General features: G+C 42.4%; 1 protein-coding gene across 4 annotated transcripts in view; it reads right to left on the bottom strand.

The window, feature by feature from the left end:
* PLCB4 (phospholipase C beta 4) overlaps window positions 1-20,792 on the bottom strand; it is a 422,814-nt gene that overhangs the window by 28,506 nt on the left and 373,516 nt on the right. For 3 of the 4 annotated variants that reach the window (XM_045295217.1, XM_004698161.2, XM_045295219.1), the window contains exons 28-31: window positions 11,940-12,028; window positions 11,036-11,186; window positions 6,134-6,183; window positions 5,984-6,049 (exon numbers count right to left, since the gene is read on the bottom strand). In XM_045295217.1, the coding sequence (XP_045151152.1) occupies window positions 5,984-6,049; window positions 6,134-6,183; window positions 11,036-11,186; window positions 11,940-12,028 (356 nt within the window). The remainder of the gene's footprint in view (window positions 1-5,983; window positions 6,050-6,133; window positions 6,184-11,035; window positions 11,187-11,939; window positions 12,029-20,792) is intronic. The other variant, XM_045295218.1, reaches the window with a different exon arrangement.

The following is a 20,792-nucleotide window of genomic DNA, read 5'->3' as shown; positions in this document are numbered from 1 at the left end:
TTGTTATACCAAAGTGTGGTGAAGAAACCAGATGGTGCCTGGCTATCAGAAAGAACAGTGCCTGGGGTCTTAAAGACTTCTCTTAAAGCAAGCAGCCATCTAAGTGAGTCATCCACTAAGTCCACAGGAAGAAGCACACCAGCTTGTGTGAATCACGGATTGTAAGTGATACAACCCAAATCCAAAGGAGGGAATAGTATCATCAGAGCTTAAATTGTGAAGACCCAGCTTGTAGAGGGCTATGGAGAACAGTGGAAGTCCTAAATCCATTTGTAGGGTCCCCGCATGGATGCAGTTTCTGGTGAGCTCGCTCTGATGAGTCCAGAGATGTGAACAGCCTCATGAAGACCGAGAACCGTGTCAAGTCGATGATGGCAGCCTGGTTCGGTTAGCCTTATCATTAGATCTCCCCTTTTGACACATTAAGCTGTTTCTGTTTTTAATATTTTCTGCTTTCTTTTTGATTGAGGTTTTTCTGTTTTGTTTGTTTATTTATTTTTTTGCTTCATGTTTGTGTTTTGTATAGTTTTCTGTCTATGAAAACCAGGATAGGTAAATCTACAGAGTCAGTAGCTGAGTTAATTATTACCTGGGGGCATGACAGGGAAAGATGGGGAGACATGTGGAGTTAACAGCAATGAGGATGAAAAGAAAATGTTCTGAACTTGATTTCGGTGACGAGTGCACAAGTCTTCTTAATTTGACTGAATGATTAAATTGTATGTTATGTGCAGCATATGCCAATAAAATGATTTTAAAAAGAATAACTTTACATTTTCATATTTTCTTCTAATGGAGGTTTCTATGATTTTTTAACAATATTTTTGAATTATCCTTATATATATGTCCATCCTAATACATAGTTTGGTTAGGAGGTACAAAAGAGAGAGAAATAATTTGAAACTTTAGAAACATACTCAATTAAAATGACTATAGTCATTAATGGTAACAGGAAACCTGCTCCCAAAAGTGTCTGTGTTCAAACCTTGATTGCTACAGTAGGCGTTGGTTGCTTTTGTGTATTGAGATTATCTGGCTCCTGGACAGCACTAATCCTTAAAAAAGGGATGGGGGTCCTCATTCCAAAACATCCAAACCCACTTCCATTGGGTTGATTCCAATTCAAATGTAGGGTGGCTGAGACCGCAAATCCTTTTGGAGGCAGATAGCCTCGTCTTTCTCCAATGGGCAAGCTCGTGGGCTTGACTCTCTGACCTTCCAGTTAGCAGTGTAACCCATGGATCCTGGGATCCTTCTGACGGATCTCTATGTGAATCTCGCCAACCCTGGACACTCTGCTCTATAAAAAGAGCGGTCCAGGGAATGTCTTCTCAGCCCATTTACTTAAAAAACAAACAATCAAAAAAACAAACAAACCAGAGACAAGGTTGTTTTCATTCATTCAGGTGAAAAATACCAATATGAAATGTGTTAACGTAAAGGCAGTCTTAATTGGAATATTTTAGGGGGAATAAATGCATACATTTTAGCATAATTTGTATAATATGCTCCTTACTGAAGATAAAATTCAACATCTTTTGGGAATAATTTATGCTCTAATTCTCCCCGATGATGGATGTGATGATGGGTGTGAATCAGTGCACCACAGATGGTGCTGGAACAACAAACGAATGAATCGTGTTCTCTCTGCAGGTGACTCCAAGATTACCTCTGAGCTGATTTTGTGGGTGGTTGTTCGGAATTGGACCCTTTCCTATTCAAAACAGGCTGATAGGTCTTTATTGAGGTGTTACTAAGAATTACAGTGGATACGTTTGACAGTCGTCTTGCTGTTAGCTGCTTTAACGGCTTGCAGAGTAAAGAGCAAAAATTCCACCCATGGCTTCACAAAATTCCAAATTTCAGTCAGTTTCTCAGGTATTTTATTTGATTCCTCTAATGCTGATGTTGCAAACTGGTGGCCCAAGGGATGCAGTCAAGCTACAGGGGTGGTTTGTCCGTCTGTCTCCTACATGGCATTTTAAGAACCGGTTAAGTGAGAGGGCAATTTTTAAAGATCAGAGAATTTCATGAGTTCAAAATTTATGATTCATATTTTGAGAACACAGCTGGCCCAAAGGCGGGAGTGGCACCTGAACTGCCCTTGGGCCAGGGATGAATGCTTAACTGTTTGCTGGAGTGTCCCCTTGCCAGATTCCCGCACTGGCTGCCTCTCGGGCTCCTATCAGCGTTTGGATTGCAATTCTTCGTGTAACTTGCTCCTGGGGGCATCTACCCAGTATTTTTGCTCTAAGTATTCTACCACACCGGATGACTGAACAGGCCTAATGAAAGTTAACCACGGCTCTGGCCCCAGTGAGTCACAAATTGCCCTGGGAAGTCTATGGCCTTTTTTTTTTTTTGCCTTCTCTTTGTCTCATCTAACGGACAAGTGAAACCCAATTTCTTAGTTTCCATTTCAAATTGAAGAGGCAGTTCTAGAAAGTAGGAGCGAAATAGATGTCTGACTGGTAGCTGCATTCAGAAAGTCGAAAGCAACTGATCATTGCCGTCTTGGACAAGACAGGCAATTGACTAGGACCCTGGATCCCATCGGATGCTTTCATAGTCATTCCTCAGGCCTCGTCTTCTCTTTCTCCTAAGAGCAGACTACTCAATCCCACCCACCCCCCAAGACAGGTCCTTCTGTTCACATCTCTATTAGCTCTCCATCCTGTAGTTAACCTTCAAGTTTCTAAATAAACTCTCACTTTTTTATTTATTTCCTATATCACTGGGGTTTGGTGAATGGATTCTGCTTTCATTTCAGTCTGAGAAGTGGAATGATTTAACTATGAGATAGATGTACGAGTGGAGACAGGCTTAGAGTTACAGAGTGTGGACCAGAGAGGGGTCTCTGTTCTCGGCTTTAGTTCAGCCTTTGCTTGATTTAGTTCAGCCACTGGCACGGTGGCTGGGAGAATAAAGCCCTGGCTACCTTCCCTCCTGGGAGATTCTTTCATAACCAAGGACTTTTGAGGGGCAAATATTAGCCCCAACTTACGATCTGTTTGAAAACAGGTTGTAGATGGTATTTCACAGAAATGCCGAGTGGAGTTCTTCTCATTACCGACTAACCAATGAGATCAACAGAATAATTGTGGGGTGCAAAGGGCCCAGCAGTGGTGATTTTCCTTTGTACATGGGGTTACTAAGAGTCTGCACTGATTCACTGGAACCCAGCAACAACAAAATATTGAATGACGTAGAAAGCATCAACAGGGAAAGGAAGGGGTCCAGCGAGTCATGGGACCACAAAGACCTGGTGAAGGGAGGGATACCCTTGCATTGCGGAGTGGATCACTGCCCTTGCAGGTAGGTTAAAATGGGACACCTTGCCATTTGATCTTGCTTTTGATTTAATGTACTTTAAACTTCTCAACTGAGGTTTTTCTATTTTTTTTCTTTTCTTAAATTTTTGTTTTGATTTTGTCTGTTTTTCTGTATATGAAATCCAGGATAGGCAAATCTATAGAGACAGTAATTGGATTAATAGTTTCCTAGGGGCATGGCAGGGCAAGTTGGCAGAAAATAGGGAGCTGATAAGTACAAGGAAAAAGAAATGTTGTAAAATGGATTGTCACAGTGATGACTGTACAACTCCTGTATATGACTGAATTACTGAAATGCATGATATGTGAGTCATATGTCAATAAAACGGTGGAGCAAAAAAGAAAAAGAACTGGTTGAGGCTCAACCATTTCAGGAGGTACTGTATGTTCAAGGGCAGATGCTACTGAAGGAAGACATTGAAGGCATTGGTGAAAAACAAGATGATCTACCAGAATGCACTACTTTAAATAGCCAACAATATCATGAATTCACATGTATAAATTTGTACTGAAGATAATTCAAATAAAGTTGCAGCAGTACATCGACATGAAACTTCTGAAATTCAAGCCAGACTCAGATGAGGGCATGGATATCATGTGGATAACAGATGAATCTTGGCTGAAAGTAAAGAATACCAAAAGGATATTTACCTGTTTTTTAATGACTGCGCATAGGCATTCAACTGTGTGGATCATAACAAATTGTCGATAACATTGTGAAGAATGAGAAATCCAGATTCTAGAATACCTCCTGAGTGATTCTTAAGGTACTTGGAAAACTTAGGCTGTCACCTGGAATGCAGTGCTAGGAACTTGCTTACTTGGTAAAGCCTCCACTATAGCACACTGAGCCAGGCAGTAAGAGGATGTGCTCTGGAATCAGATGAAATGACATCCCTAATTTGGACATTAGGTGAAAGGATTACATTTGTAAAATGAGGATTTAAATAGTACTTATGTCCCAGACTAGAGAGGACTACTGAAATAATACATGTGGAGTAAAAGCTAGAAAATCGTGTCCTATAAAAACTGCTATTGTTGTTAGTATTATTATCAGCCACAGTATAATTCTTGGCTGTCCCAAGTAACTATTAAATGAGACATGGGTCCAAAGTTAAAGTTTTCAAGGAGCTCACAGACCACTGAGATGCCCGGCTCACTGATAGAAACTCAATTTAAGTGGAAGGAAATTTTGCTGGAAAACAACTTGGCATATGGGTATCAACTCTGTCCCTAATAATTGAAGTCATTTAGGCTGCATTCTCTTTTCTTTCTCGTTCTCTGCCTTTCGGTTGCCTTGCTACATTCCAGTTTATTGCCAAAACTCAACAAAATGGAAATCACTACTTTAAATAGCTGTCTCAAATAGCTCTCATTTACAAAAATCTATGACAAGCTTCTCCCGTGGGGAATAAAAAGAACTGCATTGGACGAACTTATTTATGAAATTTTGGAAGAGTCTTTGAAGGCACCTCTATATCTGAAAATCAATTCAGACAGTAGTTTAATACTACAAGGAAAATTAATAGGCCAAGATTAGGCTGAATTTCTCAAAGACGCACAAACTATTATAGAAACAACAGGGTTAAAAAATAGGGGTTTAGGCCATTCTCTGCATCTTAACCATCTGGAGTTACTGAAAAGTATGCCACGTAACGACAGAGCTGCAGGACGTGTCTTGCTCGGGTCAAGGCTTGGGTCAAGGATACAGAAGTGGAATACAACACTAGTTCAAGAGAAATCAGAAGCCCCTTCAAGCCAAGAAATGTCCTCTTCCTCTCTGAATGGGAGATGACACAGCTTCGCTGTCCCTGCTGTACATCTTCAGGAAGGAAGGAAGGAGAGATGATAAAAAGAAGGAAGAAAGGGACTGTATTTTACTTCTCAGATAATGAGACCATCTCTTAGAAGGACTCTGGATAGCAGGTTGCTGACTTCCGGCTGGTCTCTTATATTTGCAACTAGCTCTTATAATTTCTCATCATCATTATCCAACAGACATCTTCTCATGGATGACACACGAAAGATAACGCTATTTCAGGGGTGGCATTACACAATCGGGGTTAACCTCTCTAGGTGCCTGTGAGGGTGAAGTACACAGCTTGCTAAAGTCTCCCTCCCAGCACTGCCTGGTGATCCATTTGACAACGATCTAGAATAGATAGCAACTTGGAGGCTGCAGTTGGTGAATTGCTCTGCAATCATCAGACTGTGGCCCAAGATATTTTAGAGAGTCAAATTACTGTTTAAGGAATCAAAAGTTGTATGAAGTTTGGTTATGCTTTTGAAATAACTGATAGGAACAAAGAAATGTATCTGGAAATTTCATTGTTTGCCAGCGAAGAGGAAGGTGGTACCACTGCCAATCAGTCAATGCTGACTCCTAGAAATTCTAGAGTTTTCAAGGCTGTGTTTCTTTACAGGCGCTCACGGTGGCTGGTGGATTTGAACCGCTAACCTTGTAGTTAGCAGCTAACGTCTCCTCTATAGCACCATCAGGGATCCTTACAAAGAAGGAAGTTATGTCTATTTAGCTCACCTCAGCGTCCAGGTAGTAGACTCGTGGTTTTCTTGAGAGAACTGAACGCTAAAAAACCAACCAGCAAACGAAACCCCACTACACCCGGCCACGCCTACACGAAACTCAGTACCTTAGCGTGCTTCTTCTTTAAAGAGCTTAGTTCCTTCTGCTGTTTCTTTAAATGCTTCAAGTAAGCCTGTAGAAAACAGAAAGAGGACCAAAAATAAAGTTTTTATAGACATAATACAAGGGTACTTGTAAAGTAGCCAAGGAATTTTACCTTCATCTGCTTTAAATCTTCTATCCTCACTTGAGGGATAAGTTCAATACCTAGAAATATAAAAAAGTTCAATCAGTTTATATTAAAAATTAGAATAACTGATAATGTAAAAAATATCTGTTTTAAAAGCTCAGCTAAAGACTTGGAAGCAGCTTTATGTGGAACGTTATGGATCTAAACATCTTAATGACCTATTACAAAGCAATTAGCTAGAAAATGAAAATGTTTATTGCTTTAGGTAGGGTTGCCCAGAGCAGAACCCCAGGCAAGGATTTGGTGTTTGAGTGCCTGTATAGAAATGAGAGAAAGTGTGAGAAAGCGGAGGATAAAGGTCAGGTCTATTTCCATCTGAAATCTAGCCTCTGGCTGATGCCACAGGCACTCGGGGCAGTGCTACCTTTAGGTGAGGACATGGACTTGTAACTCCATGCTAACTAGCTGACAGCTGAGTAGGTGTTCCAAACCCTCTGTCAGGTCCAGGCAAGGCAATCCAATGATCTGAGGGTGACCTCTGGAACAGGAGTTGGCAGGATTTGCTATATTCCAACACTTAAAGCCATCAGGGGATGGGACCCCACCTGCATAGAGAGGCACACAGCCTCTACTACAGTTATCTGATCTCTGTACTCGCAGCTAACTCCCTAGTCTACTCCTAGGTCTGAGTCTCATCAAAGAAAAGCAAACCATTTCCTTGTGCTTCTCTCTTGTACCAGAATTAATTGCAGCCTTAAGCAACAGGCCATATTGAGCAAAACAGTAGCTTTGACACACAGCAAATAGAAAACTGAAACCACTGTGTAACAGGATGCTGCCGAGAACTAGCTCACTAAGAGAAATAGACTAAGCCATTCTGCTATCTGATGCCAGGCCAGGTATTGCCATGACAACCTCTGTTGTACAAGCATTCTGAAACGCGTTCTGCGGGACTGCGGAGTTTCATCTTAGGCAAACAGACTGAATGTGTACTATGCACAAAAATTGATTTCCACGAGAATACCATAGGCTAGGTGTGCCCACTAGGAGGGCGTGTAATAAAATGGGGGTACATCTTGGCGCCGGCCTTCCTTTAGTCTTGTCTGTAAAATGTATATATGGATTTGGCAGCACAGAAGCCCCTCCAGAAATGCAGCAAACAAATGAGATTTCTTTGGCCCAGTTTGATGAGATTGCCTTTGGGGGGTGGGGGCGGGGGCGGGGTCTTGGTTCAATAAAGCTTTGATTAATAGGAGAATACCCAAAAAATGAAACAGAAACCTCACCTGGATTTGCTTACTCATTCTTTCTTTGCAAACGACACAAAGATTTCTTTAAAAATTGGGGTTCATATAAGTGATCTGGGGCCCTGGGGCCTAAAAGCTCATTTTGGAAACCAAATGGTCGGTGGTTTGAACCTACCTGCCACTCCTGAGGGAGAAAAAGTTGGTGGTCTGTAATGTAACCTTATAGTTTCAGAACTCTCTGGGGCACTTCTGCTCTGTCCTACAGCATTGCCATAAGTGGGCATCAACTCAAAGGCAACAGGGTTGGTTTCTGGTTTATCAGCGAGTTTGTTTTAAAACAAACGATGCTCTGTGGAATTGGGTGTCACCATGTGCTCTGCCCTTACACTTCCCTTCTCTGGGACCTACTGATGACACGTTACTCTCCCAGAGGATTTGTTTTACATTTTAAGTCATCAACATTTTCTAACTGAGTTTCTAGCAGCATCTTCAAGTCGTTCCTGATTCAACAGTGATTTTTGTGGTCTGTCTTCTCCGATGTCTCTACGATAACTTCTTGAAACGTTTTCTTCTTACTATGCACCTCTCCCCTTTTCTGATTGTGCCTTTCTAAGCTTCTCTTCATTCTTCTGTCCTTATGTCCGCCTCTGCCCTTCACCTAGACCTCTCACAGGTCTACATGGCCTATCTAAACAAGGCCTCACCCATCGCCCTCCAGAGACTTTCTCCTGCCTCAGACCATCAATTTGATTGCCTACTACTGCATGCTTGAATCCTTTACAAAAGCTGTCCTTCCCCTGGACTTTGACACTTCTCCTAATCACACCATTTATCCCTGGGACCCATAATGGAAGTTTCTGAGCTACTGCTGCGCTTCCTTCTTCTTTTTTTTTTTTTCAAAGAGAGAACTGTCAAGTATATAATATAGAATAGTTTCTGTATTGCCCATCTGAGAAGACTGTCTTAATTTTATTTTTTTATTTTTTATTTTTTCTATCATGTAGTCTCCTAGCGCTTCCTTCTTCTTAAAGCCCTTATTTAAGTTACCAACTTATGTCTGTTGTCATCTTCCCTTAGGCCACCCGCAGCTGAGTCCAGTCCTATCTCCCCAGCACTACAGGTCATTAATTTATCGGCCATTTGCTTCTTGATAACACGATCACTTGCCGGCATGATCTTGCCAGCAATGATCTCCAGTTGTTAAGACTGAGAAGTGCTCTAAGAAAGGTATGAAGACCGTCATTCTTAACTCATCTTAGTATCTCTCCCTTCCAATGAATTCTTCTGACAATATCATATGGATCTTCTTGAAATCCTGCTGAGATGGTCAATCCCCATTGCCTTTTCAGGGTGGTCCAGAACCATTTCCAAACCAAGGAAAACGAGTGCATGTGGCCCTTGTCTCCCTTGTTACTTTCTCTGGGCTCCTCCCCCTTCTAGTCTTCTTCCAGTCAGACATGTGTTTCAAGGCCTAGCTCAATTACGACCTCATCTGCGACATTGGCTGGGCGTTTCTCCCTCTCTGCACCCATTTCTGAGTCCTCGGCCCTTGTGATACCCTGCTGAGACAGGTATTATATGGCAGACCGCCTTGTCTTATTTACACGACCATAGGTCTTTCTCATTGAACTTACTGCCATGATTCAGAGTAGGGACCCGAAGGGGAGAATGGAATAGCATGCAGATGCCCTTCCTCAGGGTGTCTTTTCGAGAAGATTAGAATATAGGGATAGGTGTTAGCGTCCCTGAAACGGAAATGGTGGTGAGGCAGCTGGAAACACAAGCATGCTCTCTTCTAGAACTAGGAGTATCTTTATACTCTGTGAGCTTGCTCCAGTGCATTGCTTTTCAGGCCATTTACTTCACTATAATTATTCATGTCTCCTTGCATGCAAGTGTGGTACAAGAACTTTCACTAAACAAAAACCTCTCTCATTTTCCACTGCCTGCTTCAAAGAGTGGCTAATGTAACGACCAGTGCTGGTACGGAATGCCAAAATCTGTATCATTACCTTGCTCCGTTTCTTTTTCAAGGAAGAACAGACAAACAGCTGCTAGCCAAGTACAAATTGGACTACTTTTATGGAGTCTCATTTTCTAATTTGTTTTACAAAGCTCAATGAACATTTCGTTTCCTACTAAATTACCATGTGGCTTTGGTTTGTTCCTCAACTCAAACTTCAGCACTGTGTGTATTGAGTCTATGAATAATTTATACCAGGAAACTGAATTCACAAAAAATGGAAAATATTATACGTGGTATAAAATGCACGAGGAAAAATAACTCTTATTAAAGTAAGAAGAGTGAGTTGTTTAACTGATTCATATTCAGGAAAAATACTGAATTGCCAGAGCCCTGGTGGTGTAGTGGGTTGTGTTGGCCTGCTAACTGAAAGGTCAGCAGTTCAAAACCACTAGCTGCTCTTTGGGAGAAAGATGAGGCTTTCAAGTCCTGTAGAGTTACAGTCTTGGAAACCTACAAGGGCAGTTCTACTCCATCCTATCTGGTCAATATAAGTCAGGATCCACTCAATGGCAGGGAGTTTTGGTTTGGGTGGAGTGGCATGGACACTTTATCCCCTACACATTGGCTGAATATCAGCACCTGGGACACTCGTTTTATGTGACACATCTTGTAATCTTTTGTTTCATTCACAGGTGGTCACTGGTCATTGACTTTCAAATGCCCAGATGATCATTTTCTAGAAAAATAATGATATGGATGATAAATGTTTGCCTGTGGGATAAATCAGCAACAAATAAATCTAGAAATAGCCCAACAATGGTGACCCTCAGTTCATGAACCCATTGCCTGTCCTGATAAGTGCTTATGGCAGCACCCAGGAGAGAGTTAGGGTGGAATTAAACATCAATGTGTGATATAGTTAGTTTATTGTGCCAACCTGGCCTATAAACACATGCAGGGTTAATTGAAGGACAGAGCGATAAAGGGCTCAGTGAGCCTCGCCTTTCTAGTTCTCTGGTCTCTTGCTTTGTGATGGTCAGACCAGGGTGCAGCTGCCTTAGCCAGTTCCCTGCTTCAGTTAGCAAGGCTCATTTCCTGCAAGACATGCCCAAGGAGAAGCCGCATGGACCTACCCCAATGCAGGCCTGGGTGCTGGAGCACCTGTGTGGAGACGGCTTACAGCGCTGAGATGCTTACACGTTCACTGACTAGTCTTTCCTCCTGAAGTTGGCATCATAGTGTGTGTTTTCTGAGATGGAGGAGGGCTTTGTGGATTGGTGTTGGACATATGGGTTAATGGGTTAATGTTGGACTTGTGGGCTTGGGCAGCACTGGGTTGGGATGTTTTCTTGATGTGCACTTAACCTTTATATAAAACTCTCTCGTATCCATGAGTTTCTGTGGATTTGTTTCTCTAAAGTACCCAGACTAACACAATGTGTGACCAAAAAATAAAAAATTCACAAAGGACACGAATGTAAATATTTTCTAAAATCATGCATAGATCTAACAGGTTATAAACAATGTCAACTTGCTATTAATAACTCAGGCAAATGAAACATTTTTTTCAAATCCACAAGGAAACATGCTGCTTTTAAAATTTTAGGGAGCATTGAAAATAGGCAAAACGACCATTCTAAATACTTTGATTGACAAGACCCCTGAGACAGAGCCCAACATTTCTAAGCAGAGAAACAGCTCCGGGACCTCCCTTACCTTTCTTGGCCTCCAGGCCAGGCCCCAGAGCCGCCGTGGTGGCTGGTCTAAGTTCGGAGCTGCTCTGAGGGGTCACATTTGCTTTGGCAGTGTTGGCCTTTCCCTTCTTGTCATTCTTGGAAGTATCACTGGGCACATCTGCGATGTCACTCTGCAAGAGAAACCATGAACGTCCCCCCCACGTCTTGCACATTCCGCACTCTGCTGAATCAAGATCCTTTCTCCTGTCCCATTCCTCCTCTTCCTTTTCCTAGGCTTCAGCATCAGTGGATCTCTGCCTGGCACGTGTCAAGACAGCATGGCTTCCTGAGCTTCGAGGCGCAGGAACAAGCCAAGAGAAGACGACCCACGTACTGCACGAGTAGGGCAGACTTGAATATGTTCTAGCTACTGGGAACATTGCTGCTTCTACTTGAAGCAGAAGCCTCTGGTAAAGGGAACATTTTAAAACAAACAGGAAAGCACGCTGGAATTCAAGAAGGTTGGAGTGCAAGACTGGTGAACAAACACACACACACACACACACACACACACATCCATGTTATTTTCATTAGTTCACTGCATTAGGTTGGCTGGCATTTCAATGTACCATCAGAGCGTCTTAGGTCGTAAAGTTTCCTGACAGTTTGAAAAGTTTCCCATTTTGCTTCCAATGGGGATAGGGTCCCAAATGTGAGTCAAACCATTGGTGATGATGTATACCTTTCAGACTGTGGTCACATTTTGCTAAATCTTCTATAGTAGAGACTATTGAACGATTGGTTGAATGGAAGATTTCAGTTAAAAAAAAAACCTTTCAAAATATATTACATCATTTTTGAAAACTTTGAAATTCTTTTATAATTACCATTTTACAACCAACCTCCTCAGCTTAGAAGTCCTTAATTAAAACATTGCTACTTACGGTTTCAATGCCCATAGCTCTCATTTGGTCTGCTCTCTTTTCTGTAATTGAAAGAAATTTCTTTGGATCTGACAATGCATCCACAATATCTGAAAGAAAAACCACTGAGCTTCTAATTCTCTGTTTTAATGAGAGCATACAAAAACAAAAACAAAAAAACCCCAAACACTTTAGCTATTCATGATCCTGGGCCCCTATTAAGATTTTTACTAAGCACCTTCTAGGGCATTTTGGGGCAACGATGTGGTAGTTACATAATCTGGTGTCAATTTGGGACTTGAGAGGATTAAGAGTGAAGGGGTGGAGTCAAGTCTGTCAATCAGATCATAGCCAATGAGGCCTCCTCTGTGCAGGCATGGCCTTCTACTGAGAATTCTGCAAATTGTTGGATTTCCTCCGTGGAGGCAGGAGACTCCCTGCTCACTCCCTTGGAGACTCTCTCTCAGGACTCACTCCCAGAGAGATGCTCTACTGACAAGCCACATGGACCTACCCTGGTGCAGCCAGAACCCTGGACCTAGAGAAGCCATGTGGAGACCCCTGCCAGTGCTGAGATGCTTCTACCGCCACTGACTTTGCACCCACTGGCCTGTGATCTTCCTGCATTCAGCATCATTGCATGTGCTTCCTGAGTCTGAAGAGGATTTTATAGATTGGTGTTGGGCATATGGGCTAATATTGAACTTAAGGACTTGATCTGGACTGGGCTGGGTTGTTTTCTCAATGTCAACTGCTCTTGTATATAAAACTCTTTCCTATACACATATGAGTGTCCAAGGGTTTGTTTCTCTAGTCTACCCGGACTAACCTAATAGGGAAGCATAGGTAGTAGCAGAAAGGAATATCTAAGTAAAGGCAAGTGTCAATGACCAGGTGATTCTTTATCTTTGTCTTTAGTTTTTGTCCAAATAAAGACAGTACGACAAACTGAATAAATTGTCAAGGGTGCTCTGCCTCACTGTAGTTGCTTGTATGGCTTTGAGCAATTTATCAATGTTCAGTTTTTCCATCTGAAAATTATGGCTCGAATCATCCACCCAACTCACCTACCCTTTTCAAGGGAAGATCTACTCATGTTACACCTTCTAATGTGCTCCTACATGGGAACCCTCTGCTCTAGCCTTCCCACTGGCACATGTCAACGATGACCCGCAAGCTGGTTTGGTAGGAAACACGATTCCCTTAAAATATAATAATCTGTGGGGGGTTGAGACTATTTGGCATTTGTAATGGGTAACTGTACGTTTTTTCAGTATGGATAGTATATAATATTGTGATCATTTCAAGCCAATTATTAAGCCAATCTAGTAAAACATTAACGAATAAAATAATTCATAATCCTTCCACCCGCCAAACTATTTTTATATTTGCATATATCTATCTAATAGTTCCATATGAACAAATATTCATATGGCACACTAAAATTACATAATGTGTATTTCATGTATTATTACCTTATATCACATTGGAATCGTTCTGAAAATGAGTTTTAGTAGCTGGGTAATGTTCCATTGAATTTACATACTGAGCTATTCCCTACTAGTAGGTGGGTCCTCAATGTTTATGTAGCAGTGACTTGCAAGGGACATCGTAGCGCAAAAACAAACCAAAACAATAAAACAAAATAAACCAATTTCTTCCTCTTTTTAAAATAAAAACTAACAATTCAGTTACATAATAGAGCACAGCTCTTAATAAGCTTCAAAACAGTCCCTGAAGAATTATTAATGGGAGAAAAAAGTACTAAGAAGATGAAACAGATTAAAAGAGAAACACAGGTACACAAATGTTCACTGCAACACCCAATAATAGCTAAAAGGTACAAATAATCCAAATGCCCATTAACAGATGAATGGACAAATTGCAGTTTATACATATACCGGGATATTATCAAATCATAAAGAGAAATGACATCCTAAGAACTTTGAAAACATTATGGTGACAATTATATTGTACGTATATATCATATGATTCCACATAAATGAAATATCTTGAATAGGCAGATGCGTAGAGACAGAAGTTTATTAGTGTTTACCAGGGGCTAGGAGGGCTTATTACGTAAGGGGCAGTGTGGTATAGTAAAATTTCTTAGTATGGCTCTTCTACTCAAGCTTCTCTAACTCCCACCAAATGATTGGGTGGGCCTATACAAACAGGATGTGCATGACACTAAAAGGAGGACTGGTCAGTTTTTGTTAGCAACACCCTGGCTATAGGAAGAAGCTATACTTCGAGGCAATGGTAGAGAAGAGAAATGCTGAGGACCTTGGAAGAGCGCATTCAAGGACTCGGAAGGAGTGAAGACCTCGGAACCAGAAGCTTCAGAGACGTTGGCACCGAGACTCAGAGGGGCAGCACGGCGACTGTGGGGTACCTTCTCTTCATCTGGCCTCAGATGATGGAACTGTGGGATCGAGTGTCAGGCAGGCTGCCGTCCTGGCCCCCAGAGTCAAAGGTCAAGGGACCATGAGGCTGAGAGACTGATGACAAGAGAGAGACGATGCTATCCAAGTGGCTGAGAGACTGAGAACTGGAGAGGGAGACTTGGCTGCTGGCTGAGAAGACCAGTGACAGTATCCTTACTGTTGGGTGAGTCTGACTTGTATCAGACCATGAACTTGTCTAATAAACTCCCTTAATTGTGAATACTGTCTGTGTGTTCTGTGTGGCTATTGCAATAAATTATCGAATCCAGCCTAGATGTAGAGTGGTGTGGGACAAACGGCTGGTGTCAGAACAGGGAAGAAAGAATGGTCATCCTGCCTGACCCCTGACTCAGGGCAACAGGGAAGCCGGGGAAAGTCAGATACGCCCTCCTCCACGCTGTTTATTGCAGGCACTGGATTCAGTTTAGGGGGATCAAACATATTTGGAAAGGGGATCATGGTGATGGTTACAGAATGTAATCAATGTCAGTTAATTGTATACCTAAACATTGTTAAAAATGGCAAATGATATTATATATATTTAAAACTACCAATAGGAAACAAAACAAATGCACCCATAAACTTGATTACCAATGGTGATTGAAAAACAAAACAAAAAGGCAACTTCAATTCTTAAGTGTCTTTCCATTCAAAGCCACAGTGTTAACTCATCAGGCAGGTGTTAACAGGGTTCAGGGGGCTCTACCAGCCCCCTAGACTTCCCAAGGTCTTATTACAGCTCCATCAGGCACAGGCTTCATCTACAATCCTAGTGGCATTCATTCTGTTTACTGCAGCAATGTCTGGGGGTTAACCTCTAAAAGTCGATTCTACACCAATCTTTTTTATTTTCTTAAATCATTTGATTGGGGCCCTTACAGCTCTGATAATATTCCACACATCAATTGTATCGAGCATATTTGTACATATTTGCCATCATTATTTTCTAAACATTTACTCTCTATTTGAGCTCTTACTATTAGCTCCTCTTTTCTCCCTTCCTCAGCCCCCTCCCACTCTTGTGACCCCTTGATAAATGATAAATGATTGTTTTCATACCTTACACCAACTGCTGTCTCCCTTAACCCATGTTTCTGTTGTTCATCCTCCAGGTGTGTGTGTGTGTGTGTGTGTGTGTGTTGCATCAATCATTGCCATTGGTTCCCTCTTCCGCCCCTCCTCCCCACACCTTCCCCTATCTTCCTGGTATTCCTACTCCCATTTCTGTTCCTGAGGAGTTTATTTGATCTGGATTCTGTGTGTCGTGAGCTCTTATCTATACCAGTGTACATGCTCTGGTCTAGCCAGAACTGAAAGGCAGGATTGGGGTCATGATAGTGGGGGTGGGTGGGTGAGGAAGCCTCAAAGAACCAGAGGAATATTGTGTGTTTCATTGGTACTATACTACGGCCTGGTTGACGCTTCTCTTCCTTGTGACCCTTGTGTGAGGGGATATTCTACTGTCTACAGATGGGCTCTGGGTCTCTGCTCTGACGCCCCTCGTTCTCAACATATGGTTTTTTGTTGTTGCTTTGGGTATTCTGGTGCCTGTTACCTGATGCTGTTGACACCTCATAATCACACAGGCTCATGAGCTTCTTCCATTTGGACTTGCTGCTCCTATGCTATATGATCGCTTGTTTAACTTCAAAGTTTTAAGAACCAGATGCTTCATCTTTTGATAGCCAGGCACCACCAGCTTTCTTCACCACATTTGCTTATACACGCATTTTGTCTACAGATCATGCCAGGAGGGTGAGCACCACAGATGCCAGGTTGTTAGAAAAGAGTGTTCTTATGTTGAGGGAGGGCTTGAGCAGAGGCCCAAAGTCTGTCCACTTCCTCAATACATTGCCATATAAATATGTGTACATAGGCCAATACCTCTATTTTTATGAATTAATATATGTACATAAGTGCACACCTATGCTTATACTTCTATCCAGAGCTTTGCTTCCTAGATCGTTCCTCTGTTTCCTTTTACCTTCCTCCTGCCCCGTCATCACTCTCACCCTTCTTCTGCCTCTTAGTATTTCCTCTTAGCTAGATTGCTGTTGCTCCAACACCCCCAGGATCTCTACATCCTCCTCATTGTTGCTTTTAATTCCCTAGTTGTTCCCCTGTCTATGGCTTTTGCTCACGGCTCCTTTGCCTGGCCTCCTCCTCCCAAGTCCCTCCAGAACCATCCATCCCGGTGCTTTCTCCTCAGGCTTGGTTCCCATGCCTGTCTTACATAGGTAGGCAAAACAACAATAATGGCGACAAAACAAAATAAAAAGAAAGATTGAATAAGAAGACAAAAAACAAAAACTAGCAAAAAAATCCCCAACCCCTCGAAAAAGCATACCAAATTCCAGGTCTGTCTGCTGACCTTTATGACTATCTCCCCACCAGTCCTGGGAGTGCCGGGAACTGCCTCTCCTAGCCTGAAGTCTATTTTGGGGGCTCCTCAGGGTTTTTGTGACTTTGCATTGCTCCTGTTGCTGTTCCCTTCTTGTACATCAATCATTCTTACCTAGTCAATCCCACATATTGTATTGTATTATAATCAACCCACAAAAACACAATCTACTGCCACAAAGTGAAGTCTGACTCAGCTCACGTTCAGGACAGAGCAGAAATGCTCCGTCGGGTTTCTAGGGCTGTACATCTCTCTTCTGTGGAGTCACTGATAGCTTTGGACTGCTGACCTTTTGAGTTAGCAGCTGGTTGCTTTAACCCCTGCACCACTAGGCCTCCTAGTATTACACAGACCAGATAATTGAGGTGCCACTGTTCAGCCATGTTCGACAGAGTTGGGTACAGACAGTTTAAATTATACAACAAAATAAGTTGATACAGATTTATCCCATTGTTGGATAAATATCATGACTTGAATCCATTCTCAATATTAATAATTTAGAAGATTACTGGGGAGCCAGTTATGCTGCCAGATCATGGCATTCTGTCCTATAATTTGGTTTTGTTCAAATGAAACCACATGGAAAAAAAGGAAATTATAAAAATATTCATTGTCTTAGGTCAGGTTTAGTTCACAGGTTACAGAGAATGCTACATCCTAAGCAATTTAAAGTGACAAATTACTTGTAAGATGGGCTATGTATGTGTCATGTGGTGGCAGGTGCTCACTCTGCAAATGAAGTTGAAATGCAACACAAAGAGCAATTGCAATACTGGGGCAGCTCTGCCAAAAATCTTCAGCAAAGGGCAAGGGGCTTCACATTAAGGAACTGGGCCTACTTTTACTTCTTTCAGGCGATATTTCCTTGCATTGTACTCCAGTTTCTTATTGGCCAGAAGCAAACACTTCTGAGCTACTTAAAAAAAAATACCGCACATCAGAAAAGGAAACTCCAGGATGCATTTTTAACCCTGGGGGGAAGTGGGAGGGGCAACGAACAAATGAACCACATGTTACTTCGTAACTGCAGGCACCCACGTGCAGAAGTAGAACTGTAGAAGAAGAGACCCTAAAAGGGGCACGTTCTGCTCAAAGAACATGACCGCGAGAAGCTCAAGAAACACAACACAGAATGACACTTAGGATGCCAGGCTGAGGCTTCATTTATTTTGGAAGCATATCATCGACTCTCTTATTTGTTCATTCAATATCAGTAAAAAGAAATGCAAATGATAAAGCTCATCAAAAGCAGCAGTGGGTGGGGAAAAGCAACACTGACACCTGTTTAATTGTCATGAGACCCGGCAATTGTCTTGTCACCAACAGCAGTGCTTCATAGGGACAATGTTGCACTGGGGAATGCCATTGTTCACAGAGCCTACAACTACATATAAAACAGTGACAGGAGCACGGTGATCCCAAGTTCACTGGGTTCAAATAAGGAAAAAGGTGTCTTAGCACCCTTGTAAATCTATTTTGTATATGAGTGCAGAAGTAAAAAAGAAAAATGTTTTTCTTTTTTTGACTGGGTGGGGGTGTACATGTGTATATGTTCTCTTCCCTTTTAGTGCTGTAGCAAAAAGACATGGAAAACATTAACTTGAAGCTTCTCAATGCATTGTTAGTCAGCTCTCTCCTAAATATGCTATTTTTTTTCATATCAACATTTGGTTTCTGATAGTTAAGTAAGACTTCAACTCTGTTCTTCAATCAAGGGACATTTGACATCTAGTCTGTGGAAAAAGAGGCCTCTCGATGAAGCCTATAAAAGCGCATAGTTGCCATCTCTGCCTCATTATTTGTGTGTCCTGGAAATTATTGTATTGTAGTAATGGGCAGGAGAACACTAAAATCCCTTGATTCTGCTGGCTGATGCCAAGAAAGGGCAACATGAGCAGGTATGCACTGAAGATGCACCTCCCATGCATCCACCATATTGGTCTGTCAGTGGATGCTTGTGGGTTATCATCATGTGGAATAGGTTTGAGTGAAGCTTTAAGACTAAGGCAGACTAAAAAGAAAGGCCTGTAATTGATTTCTGAAAGTCAGATACTGAAAGGCTCACTTAACACAACAGTGTGATCCTGTTATGTTTGAGGTTACAGTAAGTTGGTGGGCAATTCAACGGCAGCTCAAAACAACAAATGGTTTAAGAATGGAAGAGGGTCAAGGTGGTAAAACTGGACTCTAAATTGATCTCCTATGGGAGAGAACTGTGGGGCCTGGAGTTCAAGGCCTTTAAGAAGGTAGGTATAATTATGGGCAACTGTAGAAAGTATCATCGATAGCAATTCATCAACACAGAACACCAACAAAGAGGTGAGCAGAAGAATTTGTTGATGTCCAAACCCTACCTATAAAACAATGTTAATTTAAACCACCACTCACCTGCCAATGTGTCACACTCTGGTGGCTTGAGTGTTACTTCTATGCTGGAAGCTATGGCACCAGTATTTCAAATACTAGGAAAGTCACCCACAGGAGACAGGTTTAGTGATCTTCAAGACTAAGATTAAGAAGACCTGGTGGCCAGTGAAAACCAGGGGAACACTGTCTGATATAGTGCTGGAAAACAAGCCCCTCAGGTTTGAAGGCACCACATATATACACATAACTAGGGAAGAGCTGCCTTCTTTACAGAGAGTTCACCTTGCATTGCTAACTTTATGTGCTGATGTTGCATAACTCAAAATTAGAAGAAAAAGACACAGACTTCCAGGAAGATGGCGACTGAGTAACACATGCCAGAGGGACTTGGTACAAATCAGCCCAGGTGAGTTATTAAGAGGAAAATTCCATACTGCCGGATCACAGAAGGGGCATCATGAAGATAAGTAGGCAGAGATCCACAAGGCTTTGAGGGGCTGGGGCTTTTGGCTTACCACAGTGGAGGCCGGCTAGGGTTTGACATTAGCCACGCCACTGTCTTGGCTGAAGTCTGGATCATTTGGATCCAGCCAGCGGCTTTATCTCAACATGGCCACAGCTTGCCACTGCCTCAGGGCAGGGATTAAACCCTTGCAGCCACATGGGCAGGGATGGGGCTCAGCTATATTGTTACTTTTGCTTCCCTCTCTTATCTCTAGCCCCTCCAGTCTCACTAGAATTAGTTTATTATTATTTTTTTCTCCTCTTTGTCTCTTCCCTGTTCTCTCTCACACCACTTCCAATCTCCCCTTAGCCTAGGGTATTACGCATGCCCCCCACCCAGTTAGGTGAGCTCTACCATGTGCACAGGGAAAGCCAGGCCAACCTCCACCAGAGGATACTCTGCCCAACTTCTCACCAGGGAATTCCTGCCTGTGTGGCTGGGGGAGCTCCTATTTTTCTGCTGTCGGCTGTCACTGAGGGAACTTCCTCCCGCATACCTTAGTGCCTCACACAGCCTAAGGCAGTTCGGCCAACACTCGCCAACATTCCAAGATGCTGCAGGAACCTCTGCCCCACCTCCGCATAGATCTACCTGGCCAGGAGAATTCCGCCCAGCATTCGCAGTGTACTACACCAAAGCAGGAAACCACCAGCTTTCTGGGGCACTCCCCTTGAGAGTAAAGCTACAGAAGGATAAAGTGGTAGGCTAATTCCATAGTGAAATTAGCTGTAGGCAGTTTGAAGAAGCATTCCTGAGTCTCCCAAAGAGAGCCAGTGCTCTTCGACTCCCTGGAAAATGGCACCTGGCTCCTTTAAAACAACGCAACACAAACAGTAATCACGCCCAACAATCTCAATGAAAAAACAGGCGAAACAAAAGGCAATGGTAGAAGATATCCTGAACCTAATGACATGCACAGAGGAAGGAGACATTGAGCTACCACAGAAAGAAATTTTCAGAATGCTGCTTGGAGTCATGAGGGATATAAGGGAAACAATACAGAAAAAGGATGAGATGATAGAGGAGATAAAGTCCATACACCAAAGGGAAATACAAGAGCTTACAGAAGAGATAATAAAAGCCAGTAGCAGACTCATGGATCTCGAGAATCAACTGGAGGAAGCAGAGAACTGCACCAGTGACTTGGAGGACAG

Source organism: Echinops telfairi, unplaced genomic scaffold (assembly GCF_000313985.2).
Source record: "Echinops telfairi isolate 266 unplaced genomic scaffold, ASM31398v2 ScPeMD7_5592;HRSCAF=6446, whole genome shotgun sequence".
Lineage (NCBI taxonomy): Eukaryota > Metazoa > Chordata > Mammalia > Afrosoricida > Tenrecidae > Echinops > Echinops telfairi.
Note: the sequence above shows the minus strand (reverse complement) of the source record. Positions and strands in the feature narration are given on the sequence as shown.